The 22,749-nt window shown below is 38.9% G+C and overlaps 1 protein-coding gene across 1 annotated transcript in view; it reads right to left on the bottom strand.

The window, feature by feature from the left end:
* Nucleotides 1–7,557: 7,557 nt before the first annotated feature.
* Nucleotides 7,558–22,749, bottom strand: part of ANKFN1 (ankyrin repeat and fibronectin type III domain containing 1) — a 63,029-nt gene continuing 47,837 nt past the window's right edge. The window contains exons 12-17 of the mRNA XM_026861086.1: nt 21,333–21,499; nt 19,752–19,902; nt 17,845–18,013; nt 14,223–14,389; nt 10,694–10,913; nt 7,558–8,614 (exon numbers count right to left, since the gene is read on the bottom strand). Coding sequence (XP_026716887.1) covers nt 7,818–8,614; nt 10,694–10,913; nt 14,223–14,389; nt 17,845–18,013; nt 19,752–19,902; nt 21,333–21,499 — 1,671 coding nt within the window. The 3' untranslated portion in view covers nt 7,558–7,817. The remainder of the gene's footprint in view (nt 8,615–10,693; nt 10,914–14,222; nt 14,390–17,844; nt 18,014–19,751; nt 19,903–21,332; nt 21,500–22,749) is intronic.

Below are 22,749 nucleotides of genomic sequence, written 5' to 3'. Positions count from 1 at the left end.
TAAAGACAGAATTAAAAAATAAGTTAATAGTTTGCTCAGAGAGATGACAGTTTATATAAGTTAATACATTTGAATAGAACAGCAAAATTATTATCTTTTGCTGTCAGAATAACAAGTCAAAAACATGCCTGTAAGAGTTTGTTAACTTCTTTCCAGTTGGTTTAAAAGCATTTCAGTAAAACAGCATAGAACACAGAGGCAATTATAAAACAGCACTGTCCTTCAAGAAACCATGGCAAACTTGTCATAATGGTCTGTAAGAATTGCAGTGTTCACCTACTTATCTTCTTATATAAAGAAGAAACCTCAGTTCGGGGCAAGCAAAACATATGAACAACCAGGCCCTAAAAAATGTATGGTACATGCAAAAATGCACCAAAGTAATTTAAGTACATGCACACAGAAATCCTTCTTTGTCTTGCAGTGTTTTTTTCTGGTTAATTTCTTAGGTTACTGTATATGACTAATTACTTGCATTTGGTTTTTTTCTTTTACTTACTTAGTAAATGTGGTAACAATCTCAATGTTTTGAAATTAAAAATCAAGGAAGCAGAAATGACTGACAGTCATGTTTTATCTTACATTTTAAGAATTATTTTGCTCTGCTGCTTAACTTCACTTTGGCTGCATTTTGGTTAAAATATTTTCCATGTGTGAAATATCCACAGATACTCCAGTAAGATGCTGTTATTCTGAAGCTTGCAAAGAGTTGGCATGTCATGGTTGAAGTACAGACATTTGTCAACATTTACATTACCATATATACTTGTGCACAAGCTATGGATAATCGACTGATGGTGGTGTAAGGATGTTAGTCAGAAAATTGTGTTCCTGCTCTGTCACAAGCTCTGTGTGTGACCTTGGGCATGTCACTTATTCCAATTATGGCATTACCTGTACAAAAGGGAGAACAGTGCATGGAACCTTGAGAGGCTCAGACAGTATGGTAGTTAAAATACGTTTAGCAACCTGTCTGTCTTTGAAACAAGTTAAACAGTGACCCAACGCACAATCTTTCCAGTTTCACTTCAGCAGTCAAAATGGAGTTGTTCATACTTCTCTTGCTTACATACAGTAACTCAATTTTATACTACATTAGAAATGTTGCCATGCTTTTCTGTATACAAGAGTATGTGAAAAACAGGAATCACAGCAGAAGAGTGTGTTTCACTTTTATAAGGTAATTCCTGCAGTAGGTAATATCTGGGGTGTTTCTCGACTACAAGCAGATTATACAGCCCCGCAGTACAGTATGTTTACAACGTGGCTTGCAAGCACGGATTCACACCAGAAATGCACAGCAGATTCTGTCTGTCTGTCATTGTAAATACGCAGCTGAAGGCTGCAGAGCCCGTACGACAGCCCGCAGGCGTGGGGGAAGAGGGCTCAGTCTGTCAGCCTGCGAGATTACTAGGCTGTTCGGTGCTTTGATGCAAAGATGCTTGTATGCTAGCAACTGCTGCAGTTGGGAAACACACATTAGAAAGATGCCACTTCAAATCTGACTACCCAGAAAGCACTTCTGTATTAAGGCGTTTACGTTTATATAAATTGAATTTCGATTTCTGTTGACTTTGATGGGAAGGAGGTTATTTTTACCCACAAGCTCTGGAAGCCATGCCTATTTCATTTTGATTTCTGAGTATGTAGATCAAAATCAAAATTTGGAGACTATATTTGAAAGCTTGGTCTTAGAAAAGTCACTTTCCAATAAAAATAAGAGAATTCAGGGAAAAACACAAACTACATGCAGATTTCCATGGATTGTAAAGCTCACATACATGGGTACTTGATGATGGTCCAATATAACATGTTTCAAAAAAATACAGTTTAAAGCTTATACACAAGTACACATGGTATTTAGGATTATGTGAATGTATACACTAGCATTTTTTTGTTAATGTGGGAGAAGTCTTGAAGTACATCATTTTAGAAGATCACAGGCATTGTAAGAATGCAAGAGAACTTCAAGTCTTCTAAATCTTAAAAGAGCTAGGTTTCTATGATATTAGATCAAACAAAAAAATCTATGTTAAGAACATTTTTATGACAACGATTCACTTGAATAAACCTAAGATTTCTTTTACCAACCAATCTTTTTTCTAAAATAGTATTTAATATCTGAAGTTATAAAAAATATTTGTAGTCTTGAAAATTATTTTTATTGTCTATTTTATGTACTATACATGCCTCTTTCAGGAATTATTAAAGAAGCATGAGTCATACGGCACTCATTTAGTCTTGGCTCATGGCCATCCTCAATATATATTTTGCTATTTTCAAACCATTTGCAGGTACATAAGCATGAAAATACTGTTGTGTCAAGTCCCAAGATCACAGTTAGCACAGCATACATTGTTCATCTATATATTTACAAAGTTTTAAAGCACATAAAATTGTGCATTATTACGTACCAAAGTTTAAACTTTAACATACGCTTGGTTGCATATATAGCAACAAGTTACAATAAAAATCTGAACAAAGACAACCAATAAACAGCCAAATTGCTATGTACAAACAAGGCAGGAAGCAATTAAACACTGCCTTGCACATTTCACTTAAATTACTTTTTCTCTGAGGGGAAAAAAACAAACAACCCCTCTTCCCCTCCCCCAAGTCCCCAATAACCCTAAACAGTCTTCATTTTGATCAGCAAAATAACTGGAACTCCCATTGCATTCAGTAGGGGATTCATTTGCATAATACGGGAGAGAAATTTGGTCCCTATTATAAAATGTAGCAATACATTATGCAGTCCACATTTCCCCCCCAGTACAACTGGTAGCACAGCAGCATGGTGGGCTCGCTCTCTGAGCCCGGTTCTGACAACAGTCCCTGTGACCTCTAGGGGAATATTCCATGAGATAAAAACCCTTTTGTCTTCCTTACACATATCATTTTTTACACCAGCATAAATGTGTTGTTTTCAGGATGACCCCACTGATCCAGACCGTCAGCGGACACGGAGCCAGCCTTGTGAGCGAGTGGAGGTATCCCGGTTTATACAAGGTAATACCTGACTCAGCTTCAGTGGAACTACTCTTGATTTACACTGGTGCAAAAGAGCCTGGAATGAGGTCCAAGGACAGCAGGATTGGCCCCAAACTGACCTTTATATGAAGTAAAACACAAACAGTCCATGCGTTTAGCTTAAAATCTGCTCAATAAATTACTACAGTTCACAGTAATAAGGTAGGTTAGTGCTACACCAATCACTTTCTCTACTGTTAGATCAATGTCACGTAGCTTTTGCAAGGAAGAAAATGAAAATAACAATAAACATTAAAAATCTATTCTTACTATTTGACAGGAAAATAGGAGCTTTTCTATAACCTAGTGACAGACAAGCTTAGTAACATTTTACCCTATCATAGGATGACTGGTTTAAAGGCTATATCTTGCCCAGGGTGCTGAGGAAGCTATTCTAGCCTATTTCATCCCAAAAGCCCAGTATGAGACAGCCAGCTGGGTAAGAGCTCACACACATCAGCACCCAGGGGAGATGGTCTCTGAGCTGGTAGGGTCTGTAGAATTTTCATCAATGTATGGGGCCTGCTCCAAAGCCCAGTCACATCAACAGAGTGACTCCTAATGACTTTGAAGATGCTTACTTATGAGAAGAGAGGGCTGTAGTTGGTGTCTGCACAGAAGAGGGGGGAACTCCTGCGCAAAGCACGCTGCCAGAGTGTGATGTGCAGCCCACCCTGGGGAACATTGCCCTTGGTTTTTGCAGAAAATCTACTGGGCAACAGCTCTACTTCTCACTTCTGGGCATGATTTAGCCTTATGAATGTTACTTCATGGAATCAAAAGATAAATTATACTTACAAATAAAGTATTCTAGCTATTTAATGTTTTTCTGTAGTGGAAAAATCAGAGACCCACCTGAAGAAATCTCCGTTGTCTGAAATTTCAAGGCCTCTTTACTAAAAATACTTTTTGCTAATGGCAAAGTTCAACACCTCAGAGAAATTCAGAGTAAGTTTCCAAGTTGTATACCATATTTTCAAATACACTATACCCTTGTTGTTTGTAAGGCTGTATTGAAGTTTTACATAACAGTCATGAGCCATGCATTTAAACACCTTAAAAGAGTTGACCAGCAACTTAATGCATTTCTTTATACCATAGAGAATTTAAAGATGCACCATCTCTTTCCAAAACACTCTAAACATAAATGTTCAGGACAAAATATTCCATCTTCCCCCTCCCCCTTTAATGTCTATATTTAAAAATACTAATTTATATATTTCTCTGTGTGTGCTCTTAGTGTACAGAAAATCCAATTGTTACTATCTAAAGACAAAGAAAAAATAATACAAGCATGGGAAATAAATGCTTGAGCCACAGGTTTCTTGAGGCAGTCTGTCCATGGGCAGACCGCCTTCTTGCAGATTCTAGGAATTTTGAGTATAAACCTTGCCATTTATCTATATCTCGCTTCCTACCAGCAGAAACAGGAAAGTTTTAGACCATAGGAAGTATGGTCCATGTTGTTGTTTTTCTTCTGCAGAGTCATACTACTAGCACTATATTATTTTCTTGCTAGTCCATGTTGTGCTTAGAAATAGGAGGGACTGGGTTCAGCCCAGGTGAATGTATACTCCCTGGAAAATGCAGGACAAAGGTTCTGTGGCAAGATACGTCAGTAGGAGAGAAAGATATCCAAAGTTTGTTAAGCCCAAGTACCCCATTTTAGAGCAGAGCTTCAGCTGATATAAGTGGGTACAGACTCATTTGAATGAGCTGTCTGCTGGCTAATGAAATTCTAGTATGCTGTGGGCTCTGAGCCACAGCATTTCCCGTTTCTGTGCAAGAATCCTTGGAGGGGCACTCTAGCTCAACCTGGAGAAAGGGTTCCTAGTAATTAAAGCAAGGGTCTGAGTTCCTAATTTTAATTTGGTTCCTGACTGTGAGCCTTTTCTATAAGCTCTACTCAGAAGAGTCACTCATGCCTCTATGGAGTGAGGACAACAGTGCTGTATTTTGCAGGATTCTTCTGAATTGCTATAGTTGCTTGTGAAAAGTGTGAGTGATCTTCCTAAGAGAATCACAGAAGTATTATGATTAATATTACTATTAGTCTTATGACAGTAGCTGAAAGGCACCACTTTCTACTATTTATTTATCTCTTAGCGTTAATTACTATTCTTTTAAGGAGCTGCTTTACTGAGTCACCCACCAAATAGGTAGGGATAGCAATTTTGAGCAAAGAACATGGATTTCTACCAAAAGATAATTCAGTGCTTTATAACCAGAAGTATTTAGAACTATCAGTTACTACTTTGACTATTTGAAGTTATGTGGAAGAACCTCAGTCTGGAGGTAATAGGATCAAGGAAGCATGCCCCATTGGCCATTACGTAAACACTACTTCCATATAACAAGGTTAAAAATCAAGATGGGGTAGATTGTGGCTGGCATTTGCACCCCCAGAGTCAAATTCAGTTTTAGCACAGATTATGATGAAGTCAAGCCCTTTCTACCAGTAAAGAATCCAGTGCTTTATTAGATACACGACTACTGAAAAAGTCCAGCAGCAGGAGTAGATAACGAGAGATTTTTATATCCTTATCTAACCAGCAGTGTGTACCTGTTCTGCGGTAGATTTTGCTACTTCTTGCCTCACCGCTCCTGAAGAACCAAAGCAAAGCAAGGTGGGTTTCATTTGGGAACATCGTGTTTTATCTCGTCACTTCCTGCAAAAACATATGGCCTCAGCATATTGTTATTTTTATTCTTTAATAGACAGTTTTATGGCAGTTTTACTTAGAGGCTAAACAGATTAGGGGAGCCTGGGCTAGGTACTGTGTACTAGAAAACAATGTAAATTATTTTGACTTCCGAATATGAGCATTACATTGTTCCGGCTCTCCCTGGTGAAAAGCCTTCTGCTAATGAACTTAATCTAATGTAACAAGCTGTTACTGCTGTCAGTGACAGTAAAACATCACTGTTTGGTTCTATGGTGTGTGAGTCAGGTTTTCCCCATGCAGTTCCATGTGGCATAAAACATACAGTGTGTGTCCTTCTAGCTGCAAATTGGCACTGACACTTCTGCTCCCCCCCGCATCTTCTCACCCACAGGAATTTTCAGTGTGGGTCTCATTCAAACCCTGTGGAAGTGAATGGAAGTCTTTCCATCCTTACTGAGCTTTGGATCAAGTAATGAATGAATATTTTTGGTGCAAAAAGTTAACTTCCCTCTTGCAAAAAGAGAAGTTACAAATGTAAATCCCTTATAGAAAGTTTTTGCCCTTATATCACTGCAAAGACTCTTCTTGGCTTCCACATACTGACCAGGCATAAAATAGTGAATAACATTTATTTTTGAATTTATGGATTGAGTTCACAGGGATTTTAATAGCACTGGGGTTATGGAAGTGCTATTTTAATAAGGACCACAGATCATGGGCCCAAATCCTTACCTTTACCTCAAGGACTTGTAAACTCAACTATTTAACTCAAATCTCTTTATTGGAGGCCTTAGAATGTACCCACCTGGAGGCTGAAAAATTGAAAGGTAGAAGGCTGCGCAAACATGGAGTGAGGGAATTTAACCAGCAGGAATGTGGCCTATAAAATTAAACTTCAAGAACTGTTTAAGAAAAATTAAAGCTTGTGCAACAGCTGGGGTTTCTCTCCACATTAGTTCATTTCTTAGCGACTCAAATGTTATGGTTCTCATTAATATAGATTTCATTTTTGAGATCATCTTCTGTAGTACTATAAGTCCTATTCTAGTTGCAGAAGACAAAATCATGACTCACTGTGATCTGCCTTTAGAAAAGACAGCATGCTAAAACACCACCTCCTACCCGCCTTAAGATATTAATATTTATTGGTGGCCCCCCCCCCCCAAATCTTGGATTCAAACTGCACCCCAAATTTCCCTAATCCGAATTGCCAGAATATCCCAGTTTCAGACATGGTGATCAAATACGCTTGAAGTTTACAATGGATATTCAGCACAAAAGTAGGGGCATGTCTTTCCAATGGGTGTATGAGAATGCTGCCAACATAAAGAAATCCACTCTGTGTGGTGGGCAGAATATGAGACCAAGCTCTGCTTCAATCTCACTTAGACCCTGCATATTATTTCTTCAGAACTTGGCCTCATTCTGCCTGCTCTTGACCTCAAAGGTTCACCTTCCTAAGCTTTTAAAATAACTTGCTACTCACATAATTTGAAATCTAAGCTCCTGAAAAAACCCATTGTGATAATTATGTCAGGCTCTAACAGCATTCAGAGATGGTGTTGACTGCATTTTATAGATATTGAAAGGATTTTCATTTCTCTGTGACTAGAAACTCTGCGTTAACTTTGTTACTATACCAGTTAGCACTTTAGTTATATGCAACCTAAATCCATTCAAGACATCTGAGAAGTAGAAAAATTTTTAGGAAATGGTGCAAAAGAAGTTAATACAAGTTTAGGACACAGTCCTAACATGAGGACACCAAGGATGTTACAGTTTCTGCTAACTTGCAGGAAGAACCACTCATGCTTAAAATTTTGCATGCTCAGAGAAACATGGAAATCGAGAGAACTGCAAAACCTGATTACTAGATTTGCAGCCACAGATTGTTTTGTTATGTGGTGACTGTTATGACTCTACCTGTAAAACTGCAGATGCCAATAATATGCTTGCATCATGACAGATACCCCTGTAAGACCAGAAATCTGGTGATAAAGTCAAAAGATTAGGATTCTTTCGAGTGGCATGAGTTGCCATTTCAGGAACTGAATCTTTACAAGTGGTTTTGAAAGTATGAGCATAATGGGGAGCAGTGGGAAGAGAGGCAGGAGCCTGGGTTTAAAGTGTGCTACTGAAGACTTCTGAGACAGCAGAACCCGACTGCTCATCTGGACCTGTTATCTGTTGCATAGCACTGTGCACATCCCTGTGTTCTACAGACTGTGCACTTGTTGCCCAGGACTTGCCCTCCTCATCCAGAAGTGTTGTTTTATAAGGCTCCACATGTATCCTGTGGACATTCGGCCTTGATTCCTCATACTTGCCTTTCCCATCTTCTGGAAGGCTGGATGCATGAGGCAAGAAAGTGCTCCGAGAACCATCAATGGAAATCTTTAACTGCTCACTGGAGGTAGGTTCTTGAGACAAATCTGGAGATCTCATGAGATGCTGAGTATACACACCTTCAGACAGAGAGCCAGACTGTGTCTCGCTGTGCACACGCAGCCAGCGATGATGCCGGCTGAAGTAGTTGTAGTGTTGATGTTTCCCTAGCTTTTTTTTTCCTAAAAAGCTCAATGGCTGCTTGGAGTTAGAGGACTTGTCTATGCTTTTCGATGTAAGCCCTGACATTGTTAGATTGCTCATAGACTCTGTGCAACATTCAGCATTAGTATCAAAGGCACTACGCTCTGTCGGGCCTTCTTTCAGTGTTAGGCACGGCTTCATGTCGTGGACTTGGAGAACATCAGGTGCACTGCCACCCAGGCCACTGCCTGCCTGCTGGGCTATGTCATGTGAGGAGGAGTAAATCAGGTCTAGTTCTCTGGGGCTTAATGCATCACTGGAGTCATAGTCACTGTCAGTTGGAAGGAATACTTCCGAGCAGCCTTCTTCATCTGAGCAGGGCTGAGAATCTGCAAAGAGAACTGATTAACACTAAGAAGACAGGCACAGGAGAGAACTTGCTTACTTGTCATTTATGTTGTGGTTTGATTGGTTTGTTTTTTTTTTTTTTTTTAATTCAGAATCAAATCTACAATTCTGAAAATGTATGTGTGTTTCCTCTGTGGCATTGTCCACGGGCCTAGGTGACAGCAAAGACAGTAGTCAGAGAGGATTTACAGATGCGTTAGTGAGGTGGTGTTAGAATTAGGAAAACCAAAAAAGATTCATTTATTCTGTTACATACAGGGAAGAATGTGAATTTAAATTGGGACTAAGTTCTCAAAGAATCCATTTTACTTTATCTTGTTTTCACCAAATTTCATAGAGATGGAGATTTGGGAGAGAGAAAATCTCTAATCTGGGTTATGTTTTTATTAAAGATGTCAGTTGAGTTACTCCAGATTTATACCTCTGTAACTGTGAGTTGGGTGCAACTGTATGTATGTGTGTGTTAAAAGGCTTGAGGCAAGGCACGGAGGTAGATGAACATAAACTACCCATTTGCCCATCAGGGCAAATGTGAATTAGTTGAGCAAAACTCACACTGTCACCAAAATCACTGCTGTCTTTTGGCTGTAAGAAGGATCGATAACATAAATAGTGGCATATGTGATAGAATGGATTGATGCTCCACTGCCCTGGATAGTTTATATTAGATCCAAGGAAAAAACCATAGATTTTATACAGTGCTGACTGTTCACTTTGACCTAGTGTAAATTACCATATAGCACAGCAATAATGAATCAAGCCCATGCAGGACAAGATAATGCTCTAGGTTACATGGTGCCAGAGTTAAGGATTATTCTGCATTCATAGTCTGTAATGCAGGGAAAAAATTAGCTCAGGGAGAGATGCTGAGAAAGAACATCACTGTGTAATGGAGCAAATCAAAGCACCATTGTCTTTGGGTTTATTTTCTTTTAACCTAATCTAATCAGAGTAGATTTATTCATTTTTCTTAACTGTATAGAACTGTCAATTTGAAAAAACATTATTATTACCAAAACGGTCATGGCAGTTGTTTAACATAGCATCTGTTGCTTTTGTTTCCACTGTTTCATTTTCTTGTTGCTTAAAAGACTGCTCAGCAGAATGATGGTTTACATTTTTTTCCAGAGTCCTTATTCTGTTAGCAAATAAGGTGTTACTGTTTAATTGGCTTCATCTTTATTTGCTGTGATCCATTTCTTTCATCAGTTTAATTCTCCAGCTGTTCAGAGAAGCAATAATGGTCAATGAGGTGGGTACTTATTTGTGTGATTCTGGGTTTTAAAGTGCTTGTCTAAAACACTGAGAACACTGAGGTATGTGAAAATCACTGTTAAATCAAACTGGACTATTTGCACTAGAATTTGCTCTATCAAAACAAAGAAGAGCGTAAGAAAGAATTGCTCCAAAGCAGAGGAACAGTCAAAGCATGGATAGAAAATGGCTGTAGTATTAGAGAAACAGAAGGTGACAAATGGAAACTATGGAAAAGTCTGACTTAGATTCCAGACAAATTATTAGAAACTATGGTGAAGAACAGATATGTAGATTATGAACATGTGCACAATTAATACGCAGGCATCCTTAGATTTGTGAAGAGCTTTTGACAAGGTTCTTTACCACAGGTTCTGAAGAAATGAAGCTGTAATTGGGATAAAGATCTCTCCATATATTGATAGCAAATTCTTGATGTGGACAACAAATGAAGTAGTCAGCTTTCACTATGGATGGATTTTACTAATTCTGAACATCATGGAGATGGCAGTGATAGCACTTGTCCCTTCTAACCTCTTCATTAAATGATGGGGAAAAGTGAGGTGACAAAGTTGGCTGATGATGAGCGATTATTCTGAGTAGTTGAAAGCACAAAATGATTGTAAAGATGGCAGAGGGATCTCAGGATATTGAGTTGCAAATGACTGGGAAAATGATTGTTAAAATACCGTGGCAGGCATGGAAATAAATTAATAAAATAAAATTTATAAAAGACAAACAAGAACTGTTATAATTAAAAGTGGGTTGAAAGATTTTGCTTGATTAACACAGAAAAATTCTCTTACCACTCACAGCTTTTCTCCTCTGGATTCTAGCCTCAGGTGAAGGGGGAGGTGAAGGAAGACAATCTAGATGTGAAGAGGTTGAACTGATTTTCTTTTGAGAGTGTTCTTCTGAAAGATCCACAAGCTTCTTTATGGGTAGGCCAGCTGCTGGCTGCTTGTATCTTGCATACTGCAGTGCTTCTGTGATCCATCTCACTTCCCTCCAGATCTCATCAATTTGCTGTAGAGAAAAAAATAGTGAAAAAGTACAGTTAAATCTGTCTGTTAATTTTACCTAAGTGTGTACTTTCTTCAAGTGCCCAAGTAGGTGTGTAGTCACTGCCAACAGAGAGAAGCAGGATCCCCTGACAGGACGTTTTAGGTTTAGGTGGTCTGAACTGCCTTTGGTTAGGTGCTTTTTCTCCTCCACCACTGCAGAGGTTGCCTGGGGCCACCAGACTGTCAAATTAGGTACCTCAATTAGGAACCTGTAGTTAGGAGGGGTGAATCCAGGCATAAACTCTGATATAGAAAGAAAATTAAAATTGTCTTTGATGGAGTAAAAAATGTGATCAAATTTGTAGCACATTTGAAAGTTGGTTTCATTCTGTACTGGAACAAAAGCAAGACTTGCTGAGCATCCTCACAAACCCAGGATCATGTTCAAAAGCAGAGCACTCAGATGAAACCTAGTTTTTAATAGAGAAAGAATATACATATGTGTGGATGAATACACACACATGGAAGTTTGAAGCACAGCTATGAACCAGACTGCAGGTTTCCTCCTTATCATCATTTTGGTCTGCATATGTTTTAATGGTATAAATCTACACTAAGACAGTTCTAACACGTGCCTGTTGATGGCAATAAGAGACAAGTGCCTAAATCAATAGCAGGGTATTGCTTTAAGTATCTATGCAGAGAGGAAAGATGCTATTTAATGTGGGTCTTGAGAGTCTTTTGGTTCTGGAACAACTTTAACATCTTCAAGCAATTCGAGATCTTTGATGACTGAGAAAATGTTGCTGCAACCAGCAAAGGACGTAGCTGTGGGTATAATATCCTGCTGCTGCAGTATCCTTTCCAGAACCTTCATTGTACTTTTCCTATAGAAGATTCTGCATTTAAATAAGTGAGCCTTCGTATTAATATTGCAGTGTTTGAGGGAAACTGCTTTGCAGTTACACAAGCTACATTCTGCAAGAATGCAAAATGAGAGCCCGGGCTCAGTAAATGGATAGGCAGTACTGTGAGCAGTGAGTATTATCAAACTGGGAAGTAACAGAGGGATCAGTGAAAAGGGAGTCTGCAGACTGATATACTCTAAGACGAGTTCTCCAGCACATACTCTTAGCTGGAGAGACTTCTTCACAAAATGCACATTCAAAGTGTGAAATTTATTGCCAAAGGATACTGTCGATGCCAGATTAGCTAGGGCAGTTCTTGATGAGCCGTGTTGGAGACAGGGTAGCTGGATAGATGGATCTTTTGACCTAGTATGGCCATTTTTCTGTAAAGGTGAAATCCCGATTCCAATGATGTCAGTGCAAGCCTTGCTACTGAGTTAATTGAGCTAAGAATATACCCTGATAAGGATATCAAATGGTTCAGAGATTAATTCATAATCCTACATCATTTCAAGACTTCTGTGTAGCTCCATGAAGAGCAAACTTCTCACCTACTTGATTTTGGAGTTTTTATATTTCCTGTCTGTGATCTTCCCTCAACCCCAAACAAAAATCATACTGCATGAAGTTTAATTAAATGCAAATCCTGTCAGTTTTCTCTCTGATGACATTCTGCAGTGTCTCCTGGGACAATGGACCAGTCATTTTAATGAACTATAGTTCTACAATTTAGGAACATTTGAAGCATTACGCTATATAAATTACAACTTAACTTCAGTTGTAGTTTCAGTGTCTGTAGATTTCTTGCTGTGTAACATTCTGGTAAAGTCTCCAAGTACCTTATCTGCTGATATTGTTGTGTTTTTTGTTTTGTTTTGTTGTGTTTTTTAATTTTTACTTTTCAGTTGCCCTCTGACTCCTTTTCAGAACTGCATTTATATAGACTCCCTTGCTCTTTACAATGTTTGGTTTGTGTAGTGACTTCAACACTGTCTTAGATCTAGGATCACACAAATGCTCTTGCGGTTTTGTGGTCACCACTGAAGATTGCGGTATGTGGTGGGCTGAGATATTTTTGCCAATAGGTGGAATACAGCTGGTTTTCATTTGAGAGGAAACCTGACAAGGCTAATACACTGTCACAATAATTCAGCACAAAACACTGAAGTTTAAAATGTTCTGCCATGTTTTCCCAGTGTATATATGTGACACAAACACTTTGAAGAAGAGGAATACAGAACTGTCTATACAGCACATGCATATTAATACATATGTACTTGTTTTTGCTGTGAAAGATAGACATTTTCCAAATTCTCCTGCACACTGGGAAACAGCTAGATTTTCTGAGTGTAAGATGGGAAGATGGGGTGGAAGGAGATGATTGAGTGGTGGAAGTACAATGGAACATTCCTTTCTGCTCCCCTGCAGGTTGCCAGAAGCTCCAAAGTGGACAAGGCAAAGGGGATCTCAATTCAAAGCAAAGAGTAACAGAAATATTATCATCTTCTGTGTAATTGTAGAGGGCCAAACATATTATCAATGGGATAAATGTTTGTCTCGGCTCCTATGCCAACAAAAGGTTGCTTGAATATTAAGAATATAGAGCTGTAAATTTATCTGCACCTCCCCTGTAGAAAGACAGATCAACCATGTCCATAGGTGCACTCTGCAAAGGTCTTGAGTTTTATCTATAAAAAAACAATTGCCAAAAAGGTTTGCAAAAGGGCAGGCCTTGCCGTGCTGCACAATGAAGTGTCCTTCAAAGATCCCTGAACTGAGTAGGTAAAGTCCTGATCTGGGAACAGTACGGGAAAATCAGTGTGAGAGAGAGAATAAGCAAATGAGACAAGTCTGATAACATTTGTGATCCTTCTGTGTCGGGGGACTGAAGCAATATCACTGCACGGTGCTGGACAGACTTACAGATGCTTTTGGGGCTAGCTTGCCATCTTAAATGCAGAGCTGCTTTCCTCACTGTGATATTATTGATGAAGATTGTCTCCACAACCTAGTCTGAATTTTCATTTTAATTTGTTTAATTGGCAACTTATCATGGTGAAAAATGTCCTCAATTCACAAAGACAGAGAAAAATGGTTACACAAATGAATGCACAAGCATGGTGCTAGCCTACCTCACATTAGATGGGAGCAAGTTTTACAAGCAGACTGACACATTTCTTTATAACAGTCTAGTATAACTGTCATTTGATTTTACCCATAAAAATCCTTGTATAAAAGCAACAACTAAGGAAATCATGTTCTGGGTTTGAATTTCATAAAAACAGAATTGCACTTTTGATACAACTACTCTTTTTATGATGTCTGTGAATAATTCTCCATTTAGATTTCAAATTACAACCCTATGCAATTTTTAAGAAAGCCACCTTAAAATCTCCTTGGAATAGCCAGAAACAGACTATTACCTGTATGTAGTCTATAACTTGCTGGTGTCTTTGTTTGGCTGCAGCGACTTCACTGTCTGAAATTGCTTCCCTTAGGGATTGCTGGGTTTTCAGAGAGTCCAGCTCTATGACAGCAGAAAGGCGGCAATACAGGCTTATAAATTTTTCCTTGTAACAGCAAAAATGAACTGTGAAAAGACCAAGTGCAAAGGAAACATTGTTATGTTCTGGTTATGATATATGAAATCCTTAGCTTTCAGAACACAAATTTTATTAAATATAATTACTAACTCTGGATGGGTTACTTTAAGCTAGAAATAAATATTACAGGCTCTAATTCTTCTCTCATTTACACTGGATTTACTCTGTAACTTCACTGATTTCAAAAGAGTCACTTCTAATTTATATCTAAGTGAAAGGCTAATCAGGTCCTTAGTATGCAACTCCAGAGGCTTTCTTGCCCTTGATGGCTTTAATCAGAAAAGCTGTTTCTGAGGCTTTTATAGATCATAATTTCTTTTATCAAGAAAGTAGTGACATGACTGGAAAATGGCATTACTTTTTTTTTAATTGTTTCAGAAAGAAAATATCATTTCAAAGAATGATTACTTTCTCTTGGGCTAGGCTAGCTTAAATCAGTAGCTTAAATGTAAATCACTCAACAGTAAAAGCATTTCCGTGATACCACAATTTGGGTGAAACAATTAAAACTTCTAGGTGTTACCACACATCATCCTCTGAACTCTCCTGCAGAAATGTCGCACAGAAGGTTCAGGCATGACCTCTTGCTTTGTGTTATTTGACTATGGAGTAGCCCAGAGCTATCTGAGCTACCTCTAAAAGAGGTAACTAGGTAACGGAGGCAGAACAGCTACAGTGCCATGGAGCTTCACGAATGTTAATTTACCTGGCCTCTTAAAGCTACGTTATTCCAGAACCTGAACTCGCTCAGGCAAAACTTACCAGTTACCCCTACAAACTGCAGTACAGACATACTGAAACTTGCTGAGGGAGAACAAGTTTTCAGAAATACTTCCCTATTCATTGGTGATTCAATAAATGCAGGCATGCAGCGTGATCTTGTTATAGCAGTGAATGAGAGAATGCCAGTTGACTTACTAGTGCTACTTTTCTGGATTGTGACATGATATTTTTCAAGGTGTTTCAAGTGTAAATTGTGTATGTTCTTCTCATAAATATCAAAAAAGAAATAAAAACAGTGTCACATGTCTACTTATCCCTTATAAAAAACATGATAAGAATAATTGAGAAGAATTTCTCAAACTAAGGAATCCAATCACAGAAACATCATTAGCATGACAATAAAGGCCCTAATCTAAAGATAGAAATCCCACAAAAACAAGGAAAGAAAGGATTCTACCTCTGGTTTCTCAATGATGCCTAGATATGGCAGGGATCTAGGCTGAATAGTGTGTGGTCTTACAGTATATATGCCATATGTGGTGGACTCTTGAGTGAATTACAGCCGCGGTTTCAGCTTCAGTGCTGAAGTTTCTAGCCTTTGTGGTTTTAAGTCAGACCCTTTAATGTTACTTTAACAAATGTTACTTCAACATAGTCTTTTGTGGTTATGCAATTATATAGTTGGTAGCCACCAGCTAATGGGGAATGGAAGCTTCTAATATTTGAGATGTGAATCACAGTCACTTTATAGAACATCAGGGATACATATATAATAAGTCACACAGAAATGTCATCTGCCTTTGGCCAGATGATTGCTTACTTAAAAAAAAAACCCTCAAAAGTAAAATGCAGCTTTCCATACTGTTTTCTCCACCATGAACAGCTTTCCCACTGCAGCAACATTGCTAAACAGAGGTCTGCACCCAGAATGCCATTTGAAATCACTCTGTTGCATGTTTATCTGTACATCATCCCCTTCAGTGTCTGTTGCTTTGTCAGCCTGATGCAAACTGTGTCCCAGAAGTTAGAATGACTCTTGCCCCTGGCCTTTGTGCCACATAAAGAGAGTTAAATAGTCTGCAAAACCTCTAGTGTGGAGATTAATTTCAGCAGAGATGAATTTGCTTCATACATTAATTTGCACAGTGAGTGCAGCAGTCACCTCTCACAGGGAGAAATGACATGCTCAGTACACAGAGTCTAACTGTCGACTTCAGGGTTGTGTGTCAACAAGATAGTAATTCTGGCTTTAGGGCACTACAGCTGTGGCCATATGACCCAAAGCACTGAACTAACTCTTCTAGTTCAATTACGTTAGCTTTCTTTTGAAGGGGTTACTTTTCCTTGTCAGACTACACCAGCTCATGTATTGTCTGTCTGTACCACTCATAATTTTATGGCAGCTCAGCTGTCATCTGTCCTCCCACAACCAGCATGAAAACCCAGAGTTGTCACAGGCACCACTTCATGTGCTCTGGCTGATGGGGCATAAACACAATTGTATATCCCTGCACAATCCAAATGAATTTTGTGTTGCTGGATTGCTGTAGGTCATGGATCTATTGTGACTACACAAATGGAGTCTTGGTAAGATCCTCCATTAACATCTAATCATCATTCTTCTACATTAATGACTCTAGCAGCACTTAGCAATGATATGTAGGAAATAGGGTGGTGCTGGTAATGGTGCCACATAAACACCTAAGAGAGGTATCACTGAGGACACAGTTGCCACGTGAGACTTATTCTGTAGTGAGTCTTTGTGTACTGACTCCATCAGTTTTGGCTCAAATCTTTTTCTCTTCTCCAAGGCAGAGGAAAGAAAGATCCGGTTTTACAGGCCAGAAGAAACAGGAGACTAAGGCTCCTGCAAGGCTCAGCAGTCCCCATACTTTCAATATTCTTTCTAAAAAGAACTATTAAGTCTTTATGAGCTGCTTTTATGTGGAACCTTTCTTTTCTCTGTGGACCAAAGAAGAAGAAATGAGGACTAGAGGACCTTGAAGCTAAAGCATCTTATGCCTTCTGTGAGACAGCTGGAAAACTCTGTTTTGGGGAATTCTTACCCAGTCAGCAATGCAGTGGAACAAGAGGGCTGAATCTGCTACAGCAGAGGATGTGCTCCCTGCAGAAATAGATTAAAATCCAGTGCTTTGGCATTTTTCACAACAGGATTTTCCTGCACCACAGCAATGACTGACTCTCTGCATTTTTCCAGGAATCAGAAGGAAAAAGATGACCCTCACACGGGAAACTCCAGTCAGACCCTTCACAAAGTTGTGAGGGAATCAGACCTGAAGCAGGACTATCTGCAATCATGAACTACAAAAATTCTCTTCTACAAAACTGGTGATTATTCTTGTGACAATTTAGAGGGATGTTTTTTTTGCACCTCCTTTCACACTCCAGCCTTGCTATGTTGTGTGTAATTCTTTGGTTCTGATTTTTAAAGAACATCATCCAAATAAGCTTATAGACACATAGTGGATAACTGTGGGCTTTGCTCTATGCTTTGCATTTCAATAACGATTGCTACAGTATATGCTTTAACTGCTCTGCTCTCTCTATAACTTGTACACAGTTATAGGTAGTGTTGTTGCCAACGCCATCATGTGATTTATTGACTCTCCACTGGGACAAGGGGGAAAACAGATACAACTTTGTGATTTTATTATAAGGAGACTGGGTTAATATTTCTAGGTGAAGCAAGCTACTATACCAAGTTCAAACATCTGAAGAGGGAGGTTAAGAAATCCTGAGTGTGGGGTGTAAGGATTATTCTGTCCTGGGGCAGTGCAGACGTCGTCTGAGGCGGGGAGCAGGAGAAGAAAGGAGACATTGTGACCCAGTTCCAACACCTCCTGTGTATACAGACGGAAGTGCTTAGCCTGTAGAGGGACACGCGCGGGGGGGAAGAAATAGGAGAGAATTACAACATGGCACTTATATAAACAACACCCCAAATGATATAAAACATTAAAGAAAATTTGCACAACATCAAGCTCGGAATTTTTATAAAACATAAATATTTGGGAGGGGGGGGCTAAATGTGGGTTCATGTCACTACATAAAATAAAGATTTAAAGCTGCAATGTTCCACATTAAAACAACACACACAGGCACAGCCCCCCTGAAAACAACATTTATGTTTCTTATTAGGCAGAAAATGATCACATGCCATGTGCTTTTCAAGATTATGATTGCATAATTATGTGAAAACATGAAAATGGATTCAATTAAAAACCTTTAAGATTCAATTTAGGGTTGGTTAAGAGAAATATGCAGCTCTCCCTCAACACAGCACTGAAAAGGTTTAACAAGTGCTGCAGCAAGAGAAAATGGCACACACAGGAGTTGGCCTGAGGCTGCTGTAGAGCACCAGTATGCACCAGTGTCACTGTCCATGATTCTGCTTACCACAAAAATAATAAAAATACATAAATAAATCTATTGAATTAAAATTTCAATTCATTAACATAGAAGTTTGGTCTTGAGTCATCAAAACATTTACAACTGTGTTTAACTGCAAGGTCATGTTTATGTCTATCTCTTACGCAGAATAGATGAGCTTAAATGCCTGTCTGAGCTGCAGCCTAAGGAACATATTGCACATTGATTTAAATATTTTAGTCCCTAGCTCAAAAAAAAAAAAAAAGGACAAGCACAAAAGCTATAACCTCCAAGAAAATACACTAGCAAAGAGACCTGTACAGAGCCCTATTGAATTAGGGTGACTGCCCACAAGGCAGCACACACCATCTGTCTCAATTTTGGATTTACTTGAGTCTTACTTGGCTCTTCCCAGGCCAGAAGGTGCAGCACTGATGGATTTCTTTTTAAAAGCAAAAACCTAAACCTTTCAAAATCAAGAAATGTAGAACCAGATTAATTTATTTTAAGGCCACATCTTTCTAGCTGCACAAATAGACCTTGAAGCGAATATAAAGATGATTTACTTCTACTTTAAGCACTCTTTACCCTTGTAGACCAAAATAAAATGGAATTCATGTAAACAAGAAACAAACTCCTTAGCTTATTTTTTCATGGATCTTTCACATCATAGATTATCCTCCTTGACTTTATTTATTCACATATGCATTTCTTGTACCTAAATGTAAAGCCAGAAGCCAGATACCTCTCCTCACCCACAGCAATCTGGAGGTCTGGTGCTATGTGTTTTAGAAGTGCTACGTTTATCTGTGTGTGTCTTCAGCAGGCTCTTCCTACACCCTCACTACTTCCAAAAGAACAGTCAATTGCTCTGCCCACCTGGAAAAATACCTGTTTTTCTTTGCCAGCTGGTTAAAGGTGCTTGCAACTACTAGTTTCCTGCAAAAGTGCTTATTTGCACCTGCCTGAAGATGCACAAATATGCTAACAGATGCAAAAATAGAAGCTAATTGAAGATTTGTCTCTTAAACCTTATATGTTCAGGTATCCAGGAAAATAACTGTTTTATTGAAGATGTTCCTTTACACACACTTAGAATAATGGAATACAACTCAGCTTTTCTTTTCTTGCAACCATTAACATTTAATCCCTATCTGCAAGTTACACAATTTGTAGCTTTTAGTGTTCTTAAGAATCAGTTTTTAAAAAGGTGATAAATACCACAAAGGAAAATACCTGATGCAGAGGTAGATTGATCTGTTTAAGGAGAGCTTTCACTGCCATCTGGAGCTCATACAAGAACAATTGAGTAGGGCAGTCTGAAGTATGATCCATACTTTCCACAGATTCTGAGCCAGAAAGTGTTTGGATCCATTCCCACTCATCTCTGTATGTTGAGTCAAGTTAAAATTAGAAATATAACAAAAGTTCAGTGCACAAGCAGGAATTCAATGTATGTGCATTTGGGATCTGTTGATAGTTTAATCCTCATATAGCAAAACATTCTAAACTTGTGCAATCTTGATTGTTTGTGGTTAAAATTCTAACTTTGAAAAGTTTAATTTTTCTAGCACATGTACATCAGGCTGAACATTCCTTGCAAACCTCTGGAAGTCCAACTGCCTTTGAAATATTTCACTAACGCTTCTCAATCCAGGTTTTCTTTTTCACATAATTCCCTATCTACCACAATATTTTAGAAAGCATACATTGGAAATGACAACAGTGACAATTAGCAGGAAGTTTAATTTCTGGGACAGACTCTCTTGTACTCACTGGAGCCAAAGAACTTCCTGGTTTGCTCGACATAGATCCATTCTAGAGCTGATAAACATGGGAATCATCTTTCTGGATCAAATCCTTAATTCACCCTGCCCAGTATTCAGTCTTGAAAAGCAGCCAGCACCAAACATTCAAGAAAAAAAGTACAGGAAACGCCACTACAAGACGAGTAATAGATGTGGTACAGTTTGCTCCTAAATAAAGATCTGATCTTAAAATTCAAGAGTCAGAGATTATTATAAACTCTGAAGCACTAGGCTTTATATTCCTTCCAAAATCTTTGTTAGTATTAACTACTACATTCTGGATATCCTTGTTACCCATATAGATATCCAGCTCCTTTTTCCATATGCAAAATTATCAGCTGGTTGCTGAAATGATATAGGATTAAAAAGCTCCAGAAAAAAGCCAAGAAAATGTGTTGCCCACTAGGCAAGGACTAAGCAGTACAAATAAGTGCACTTGCCCAATAGATAAGGGAAACAATGGATGAAGAGGAAGATGGCTTTCCCAGAGCACAACAGTTCAATGGCTGACAGCGTTTGTCCACATATGTGTTTTCAATTGCTGTATGCTTGTGTGGATTAGAGTAAGAAACCAGATAATGCATAGGAGAATATACAGAAAAATCACCTACACCAGCACCCCATGGTGAGTGAAAATCAATAAAAAGGGTGACGTCGAATTCACTGGAGGCCGAACCAGGGCTGCAGGCTATGATCTTCCTAACGGATATATGGAAGATCATTACCACTGTGCAGAATTGGAGCAACCAGAGAACACTGTCCTTAGAAACCCGTGGGCTCACACGCACGTGTTCTGGATAGGCCTTCAGCTTGCTGGAAACACACAGGTGCACCTGTTCAGTTCAGCGCTGATCTCGGGGCTGGTACACACCTGAGCCAAACTTTGCTGGCACCTACAGTTTTGAAACTGCAAAAATTGCCTTAGCATTTAAATTTGATCAGTTGTTTCAAACTTAAAACAAGTTCTCTCTCCACATATGTGTGTGTCAATACGTACATATTCACTTACTTGGAGACATTGCTGTTGTCTCGGATTTTAACATGACACAGGACATTAGGCAACTTCTGCAACACAAGCACTTTGATTTGATCCACAGAACTGCAGAGTTTAAGGTAACCCAGATACAAGCCAGGAGGGAGGCGTTGCTGACTTCGTTTGTGATAGGAAAGTATGTCCTGTTTTAAGAGAAACAGTCCTACATAAAAATCTCATTTTTTTTCCACATAAGCGGAAGAATTTGGGATCAAAAAGAAACAAATGTTTTTACAGCCGTCTTTTTGTTTCAACAGTGTTCCCAATTCACAAAGCATTTAAGCACATGCTTAAGCATATAAATAATCTCTGGTAGTTTGGATGCACTTTGACAGCTTTTTACTTAAAGCCATACACGGGTTCTCTAAGCTCTCCACGTCATGCAGGGATTGGCTCTAAAAACCTGAGGTTTCAATCTTCTACAAGTGGAGTATTTAAACTAGCTTAAATAACACCCACCTCTGCACTCCTGTCTGATCATTTCAGCAGTGAGCTGGGTTGGGGAACTGATTCAGCTGAAAAGCAACTTGGGAAAAGGAGCAGTCATCTTTCAGCCAGAGCAGTTCCCTGGTTGACGTTTGGTGTGTAGCAGAGCAGCATTGGGAAAAAACTATTACCTGGGGAAGGTGGAGGAGAACGGCTGCGTAAGCCCATACTGTCACCAAAGAAATCCCTGTAGGGTCCCAACTTACATCTCTCAAAAACCTGTTCTGTATCACCTGCTGTCAAAAGCAAGATCTCTATGACCATGGGAGTTGGTGGTTTGCAAAATTTAATTAGTGGCTGTGTTTTCTCAATATCTTTATTAACAAAGAGAGATTAAAAGGAATTAATAATGATGGTGTATTTGCTGAAGCCAGGAGACATTTTCAAGGCTATGTATAGCAAGCAGTTCCCCAAAACTACCCTAAAAATGATGTCTGCTGCCATCCTGAGAAATGTGTGCTTCTGCAGTGGGTGAGGATTAAGACACCTGGCCTTATGCCTTTACTCTTGGAACCATCAAATTATCTGACAGTGCTATGCTTGGCTCTGACCTATGCAATTAGACCCTCATTTTCACAAGCACTTCATGAACAAAATACCCATTCGATGATTAAACAAGTAATAGAAGAAAGGGTGGGCATTAGATAGGAATGTGTAAACCATTAGGGGAACATTTTTTCCACTAGGATCTCTGTGGAAATCTGATCAGGCCTGTATTTTGGGTTTCCTAATATAAAACTTTTGCCCAGATTGACATTTTTCTACACCTTTAACACATTTTAATACATTAAATCTAACATAGATCAGGTAAGTTTTATTGTCTTTTGGAAATTTTTTAACGTTCCTAAAACCTGGTAATGTATATTTTGATTGCCTGTCAGTTTCCGGTACGAAAAGCAGTCTGTGC

This window comes from Athene cunicularia (assembly GCF_003259725.1).
Source record: "Athene cunicularia isolate RWA chromosome 18 unlocalized genomic scaffold, athCun1 chr18_part1, whole genome shotgun sequence".
Taxonomy (NCBI): Eukaryota; Metazoa; Chordata; class Aves; order Strigiformes; family Strigidae; genus Athene; species Athene cunicularia.
The sequence above is the reverse complement of the archived record's forward strand: the minus strand, read 5'-3'. Positions and strand labels throughout refer to the sequence as shown.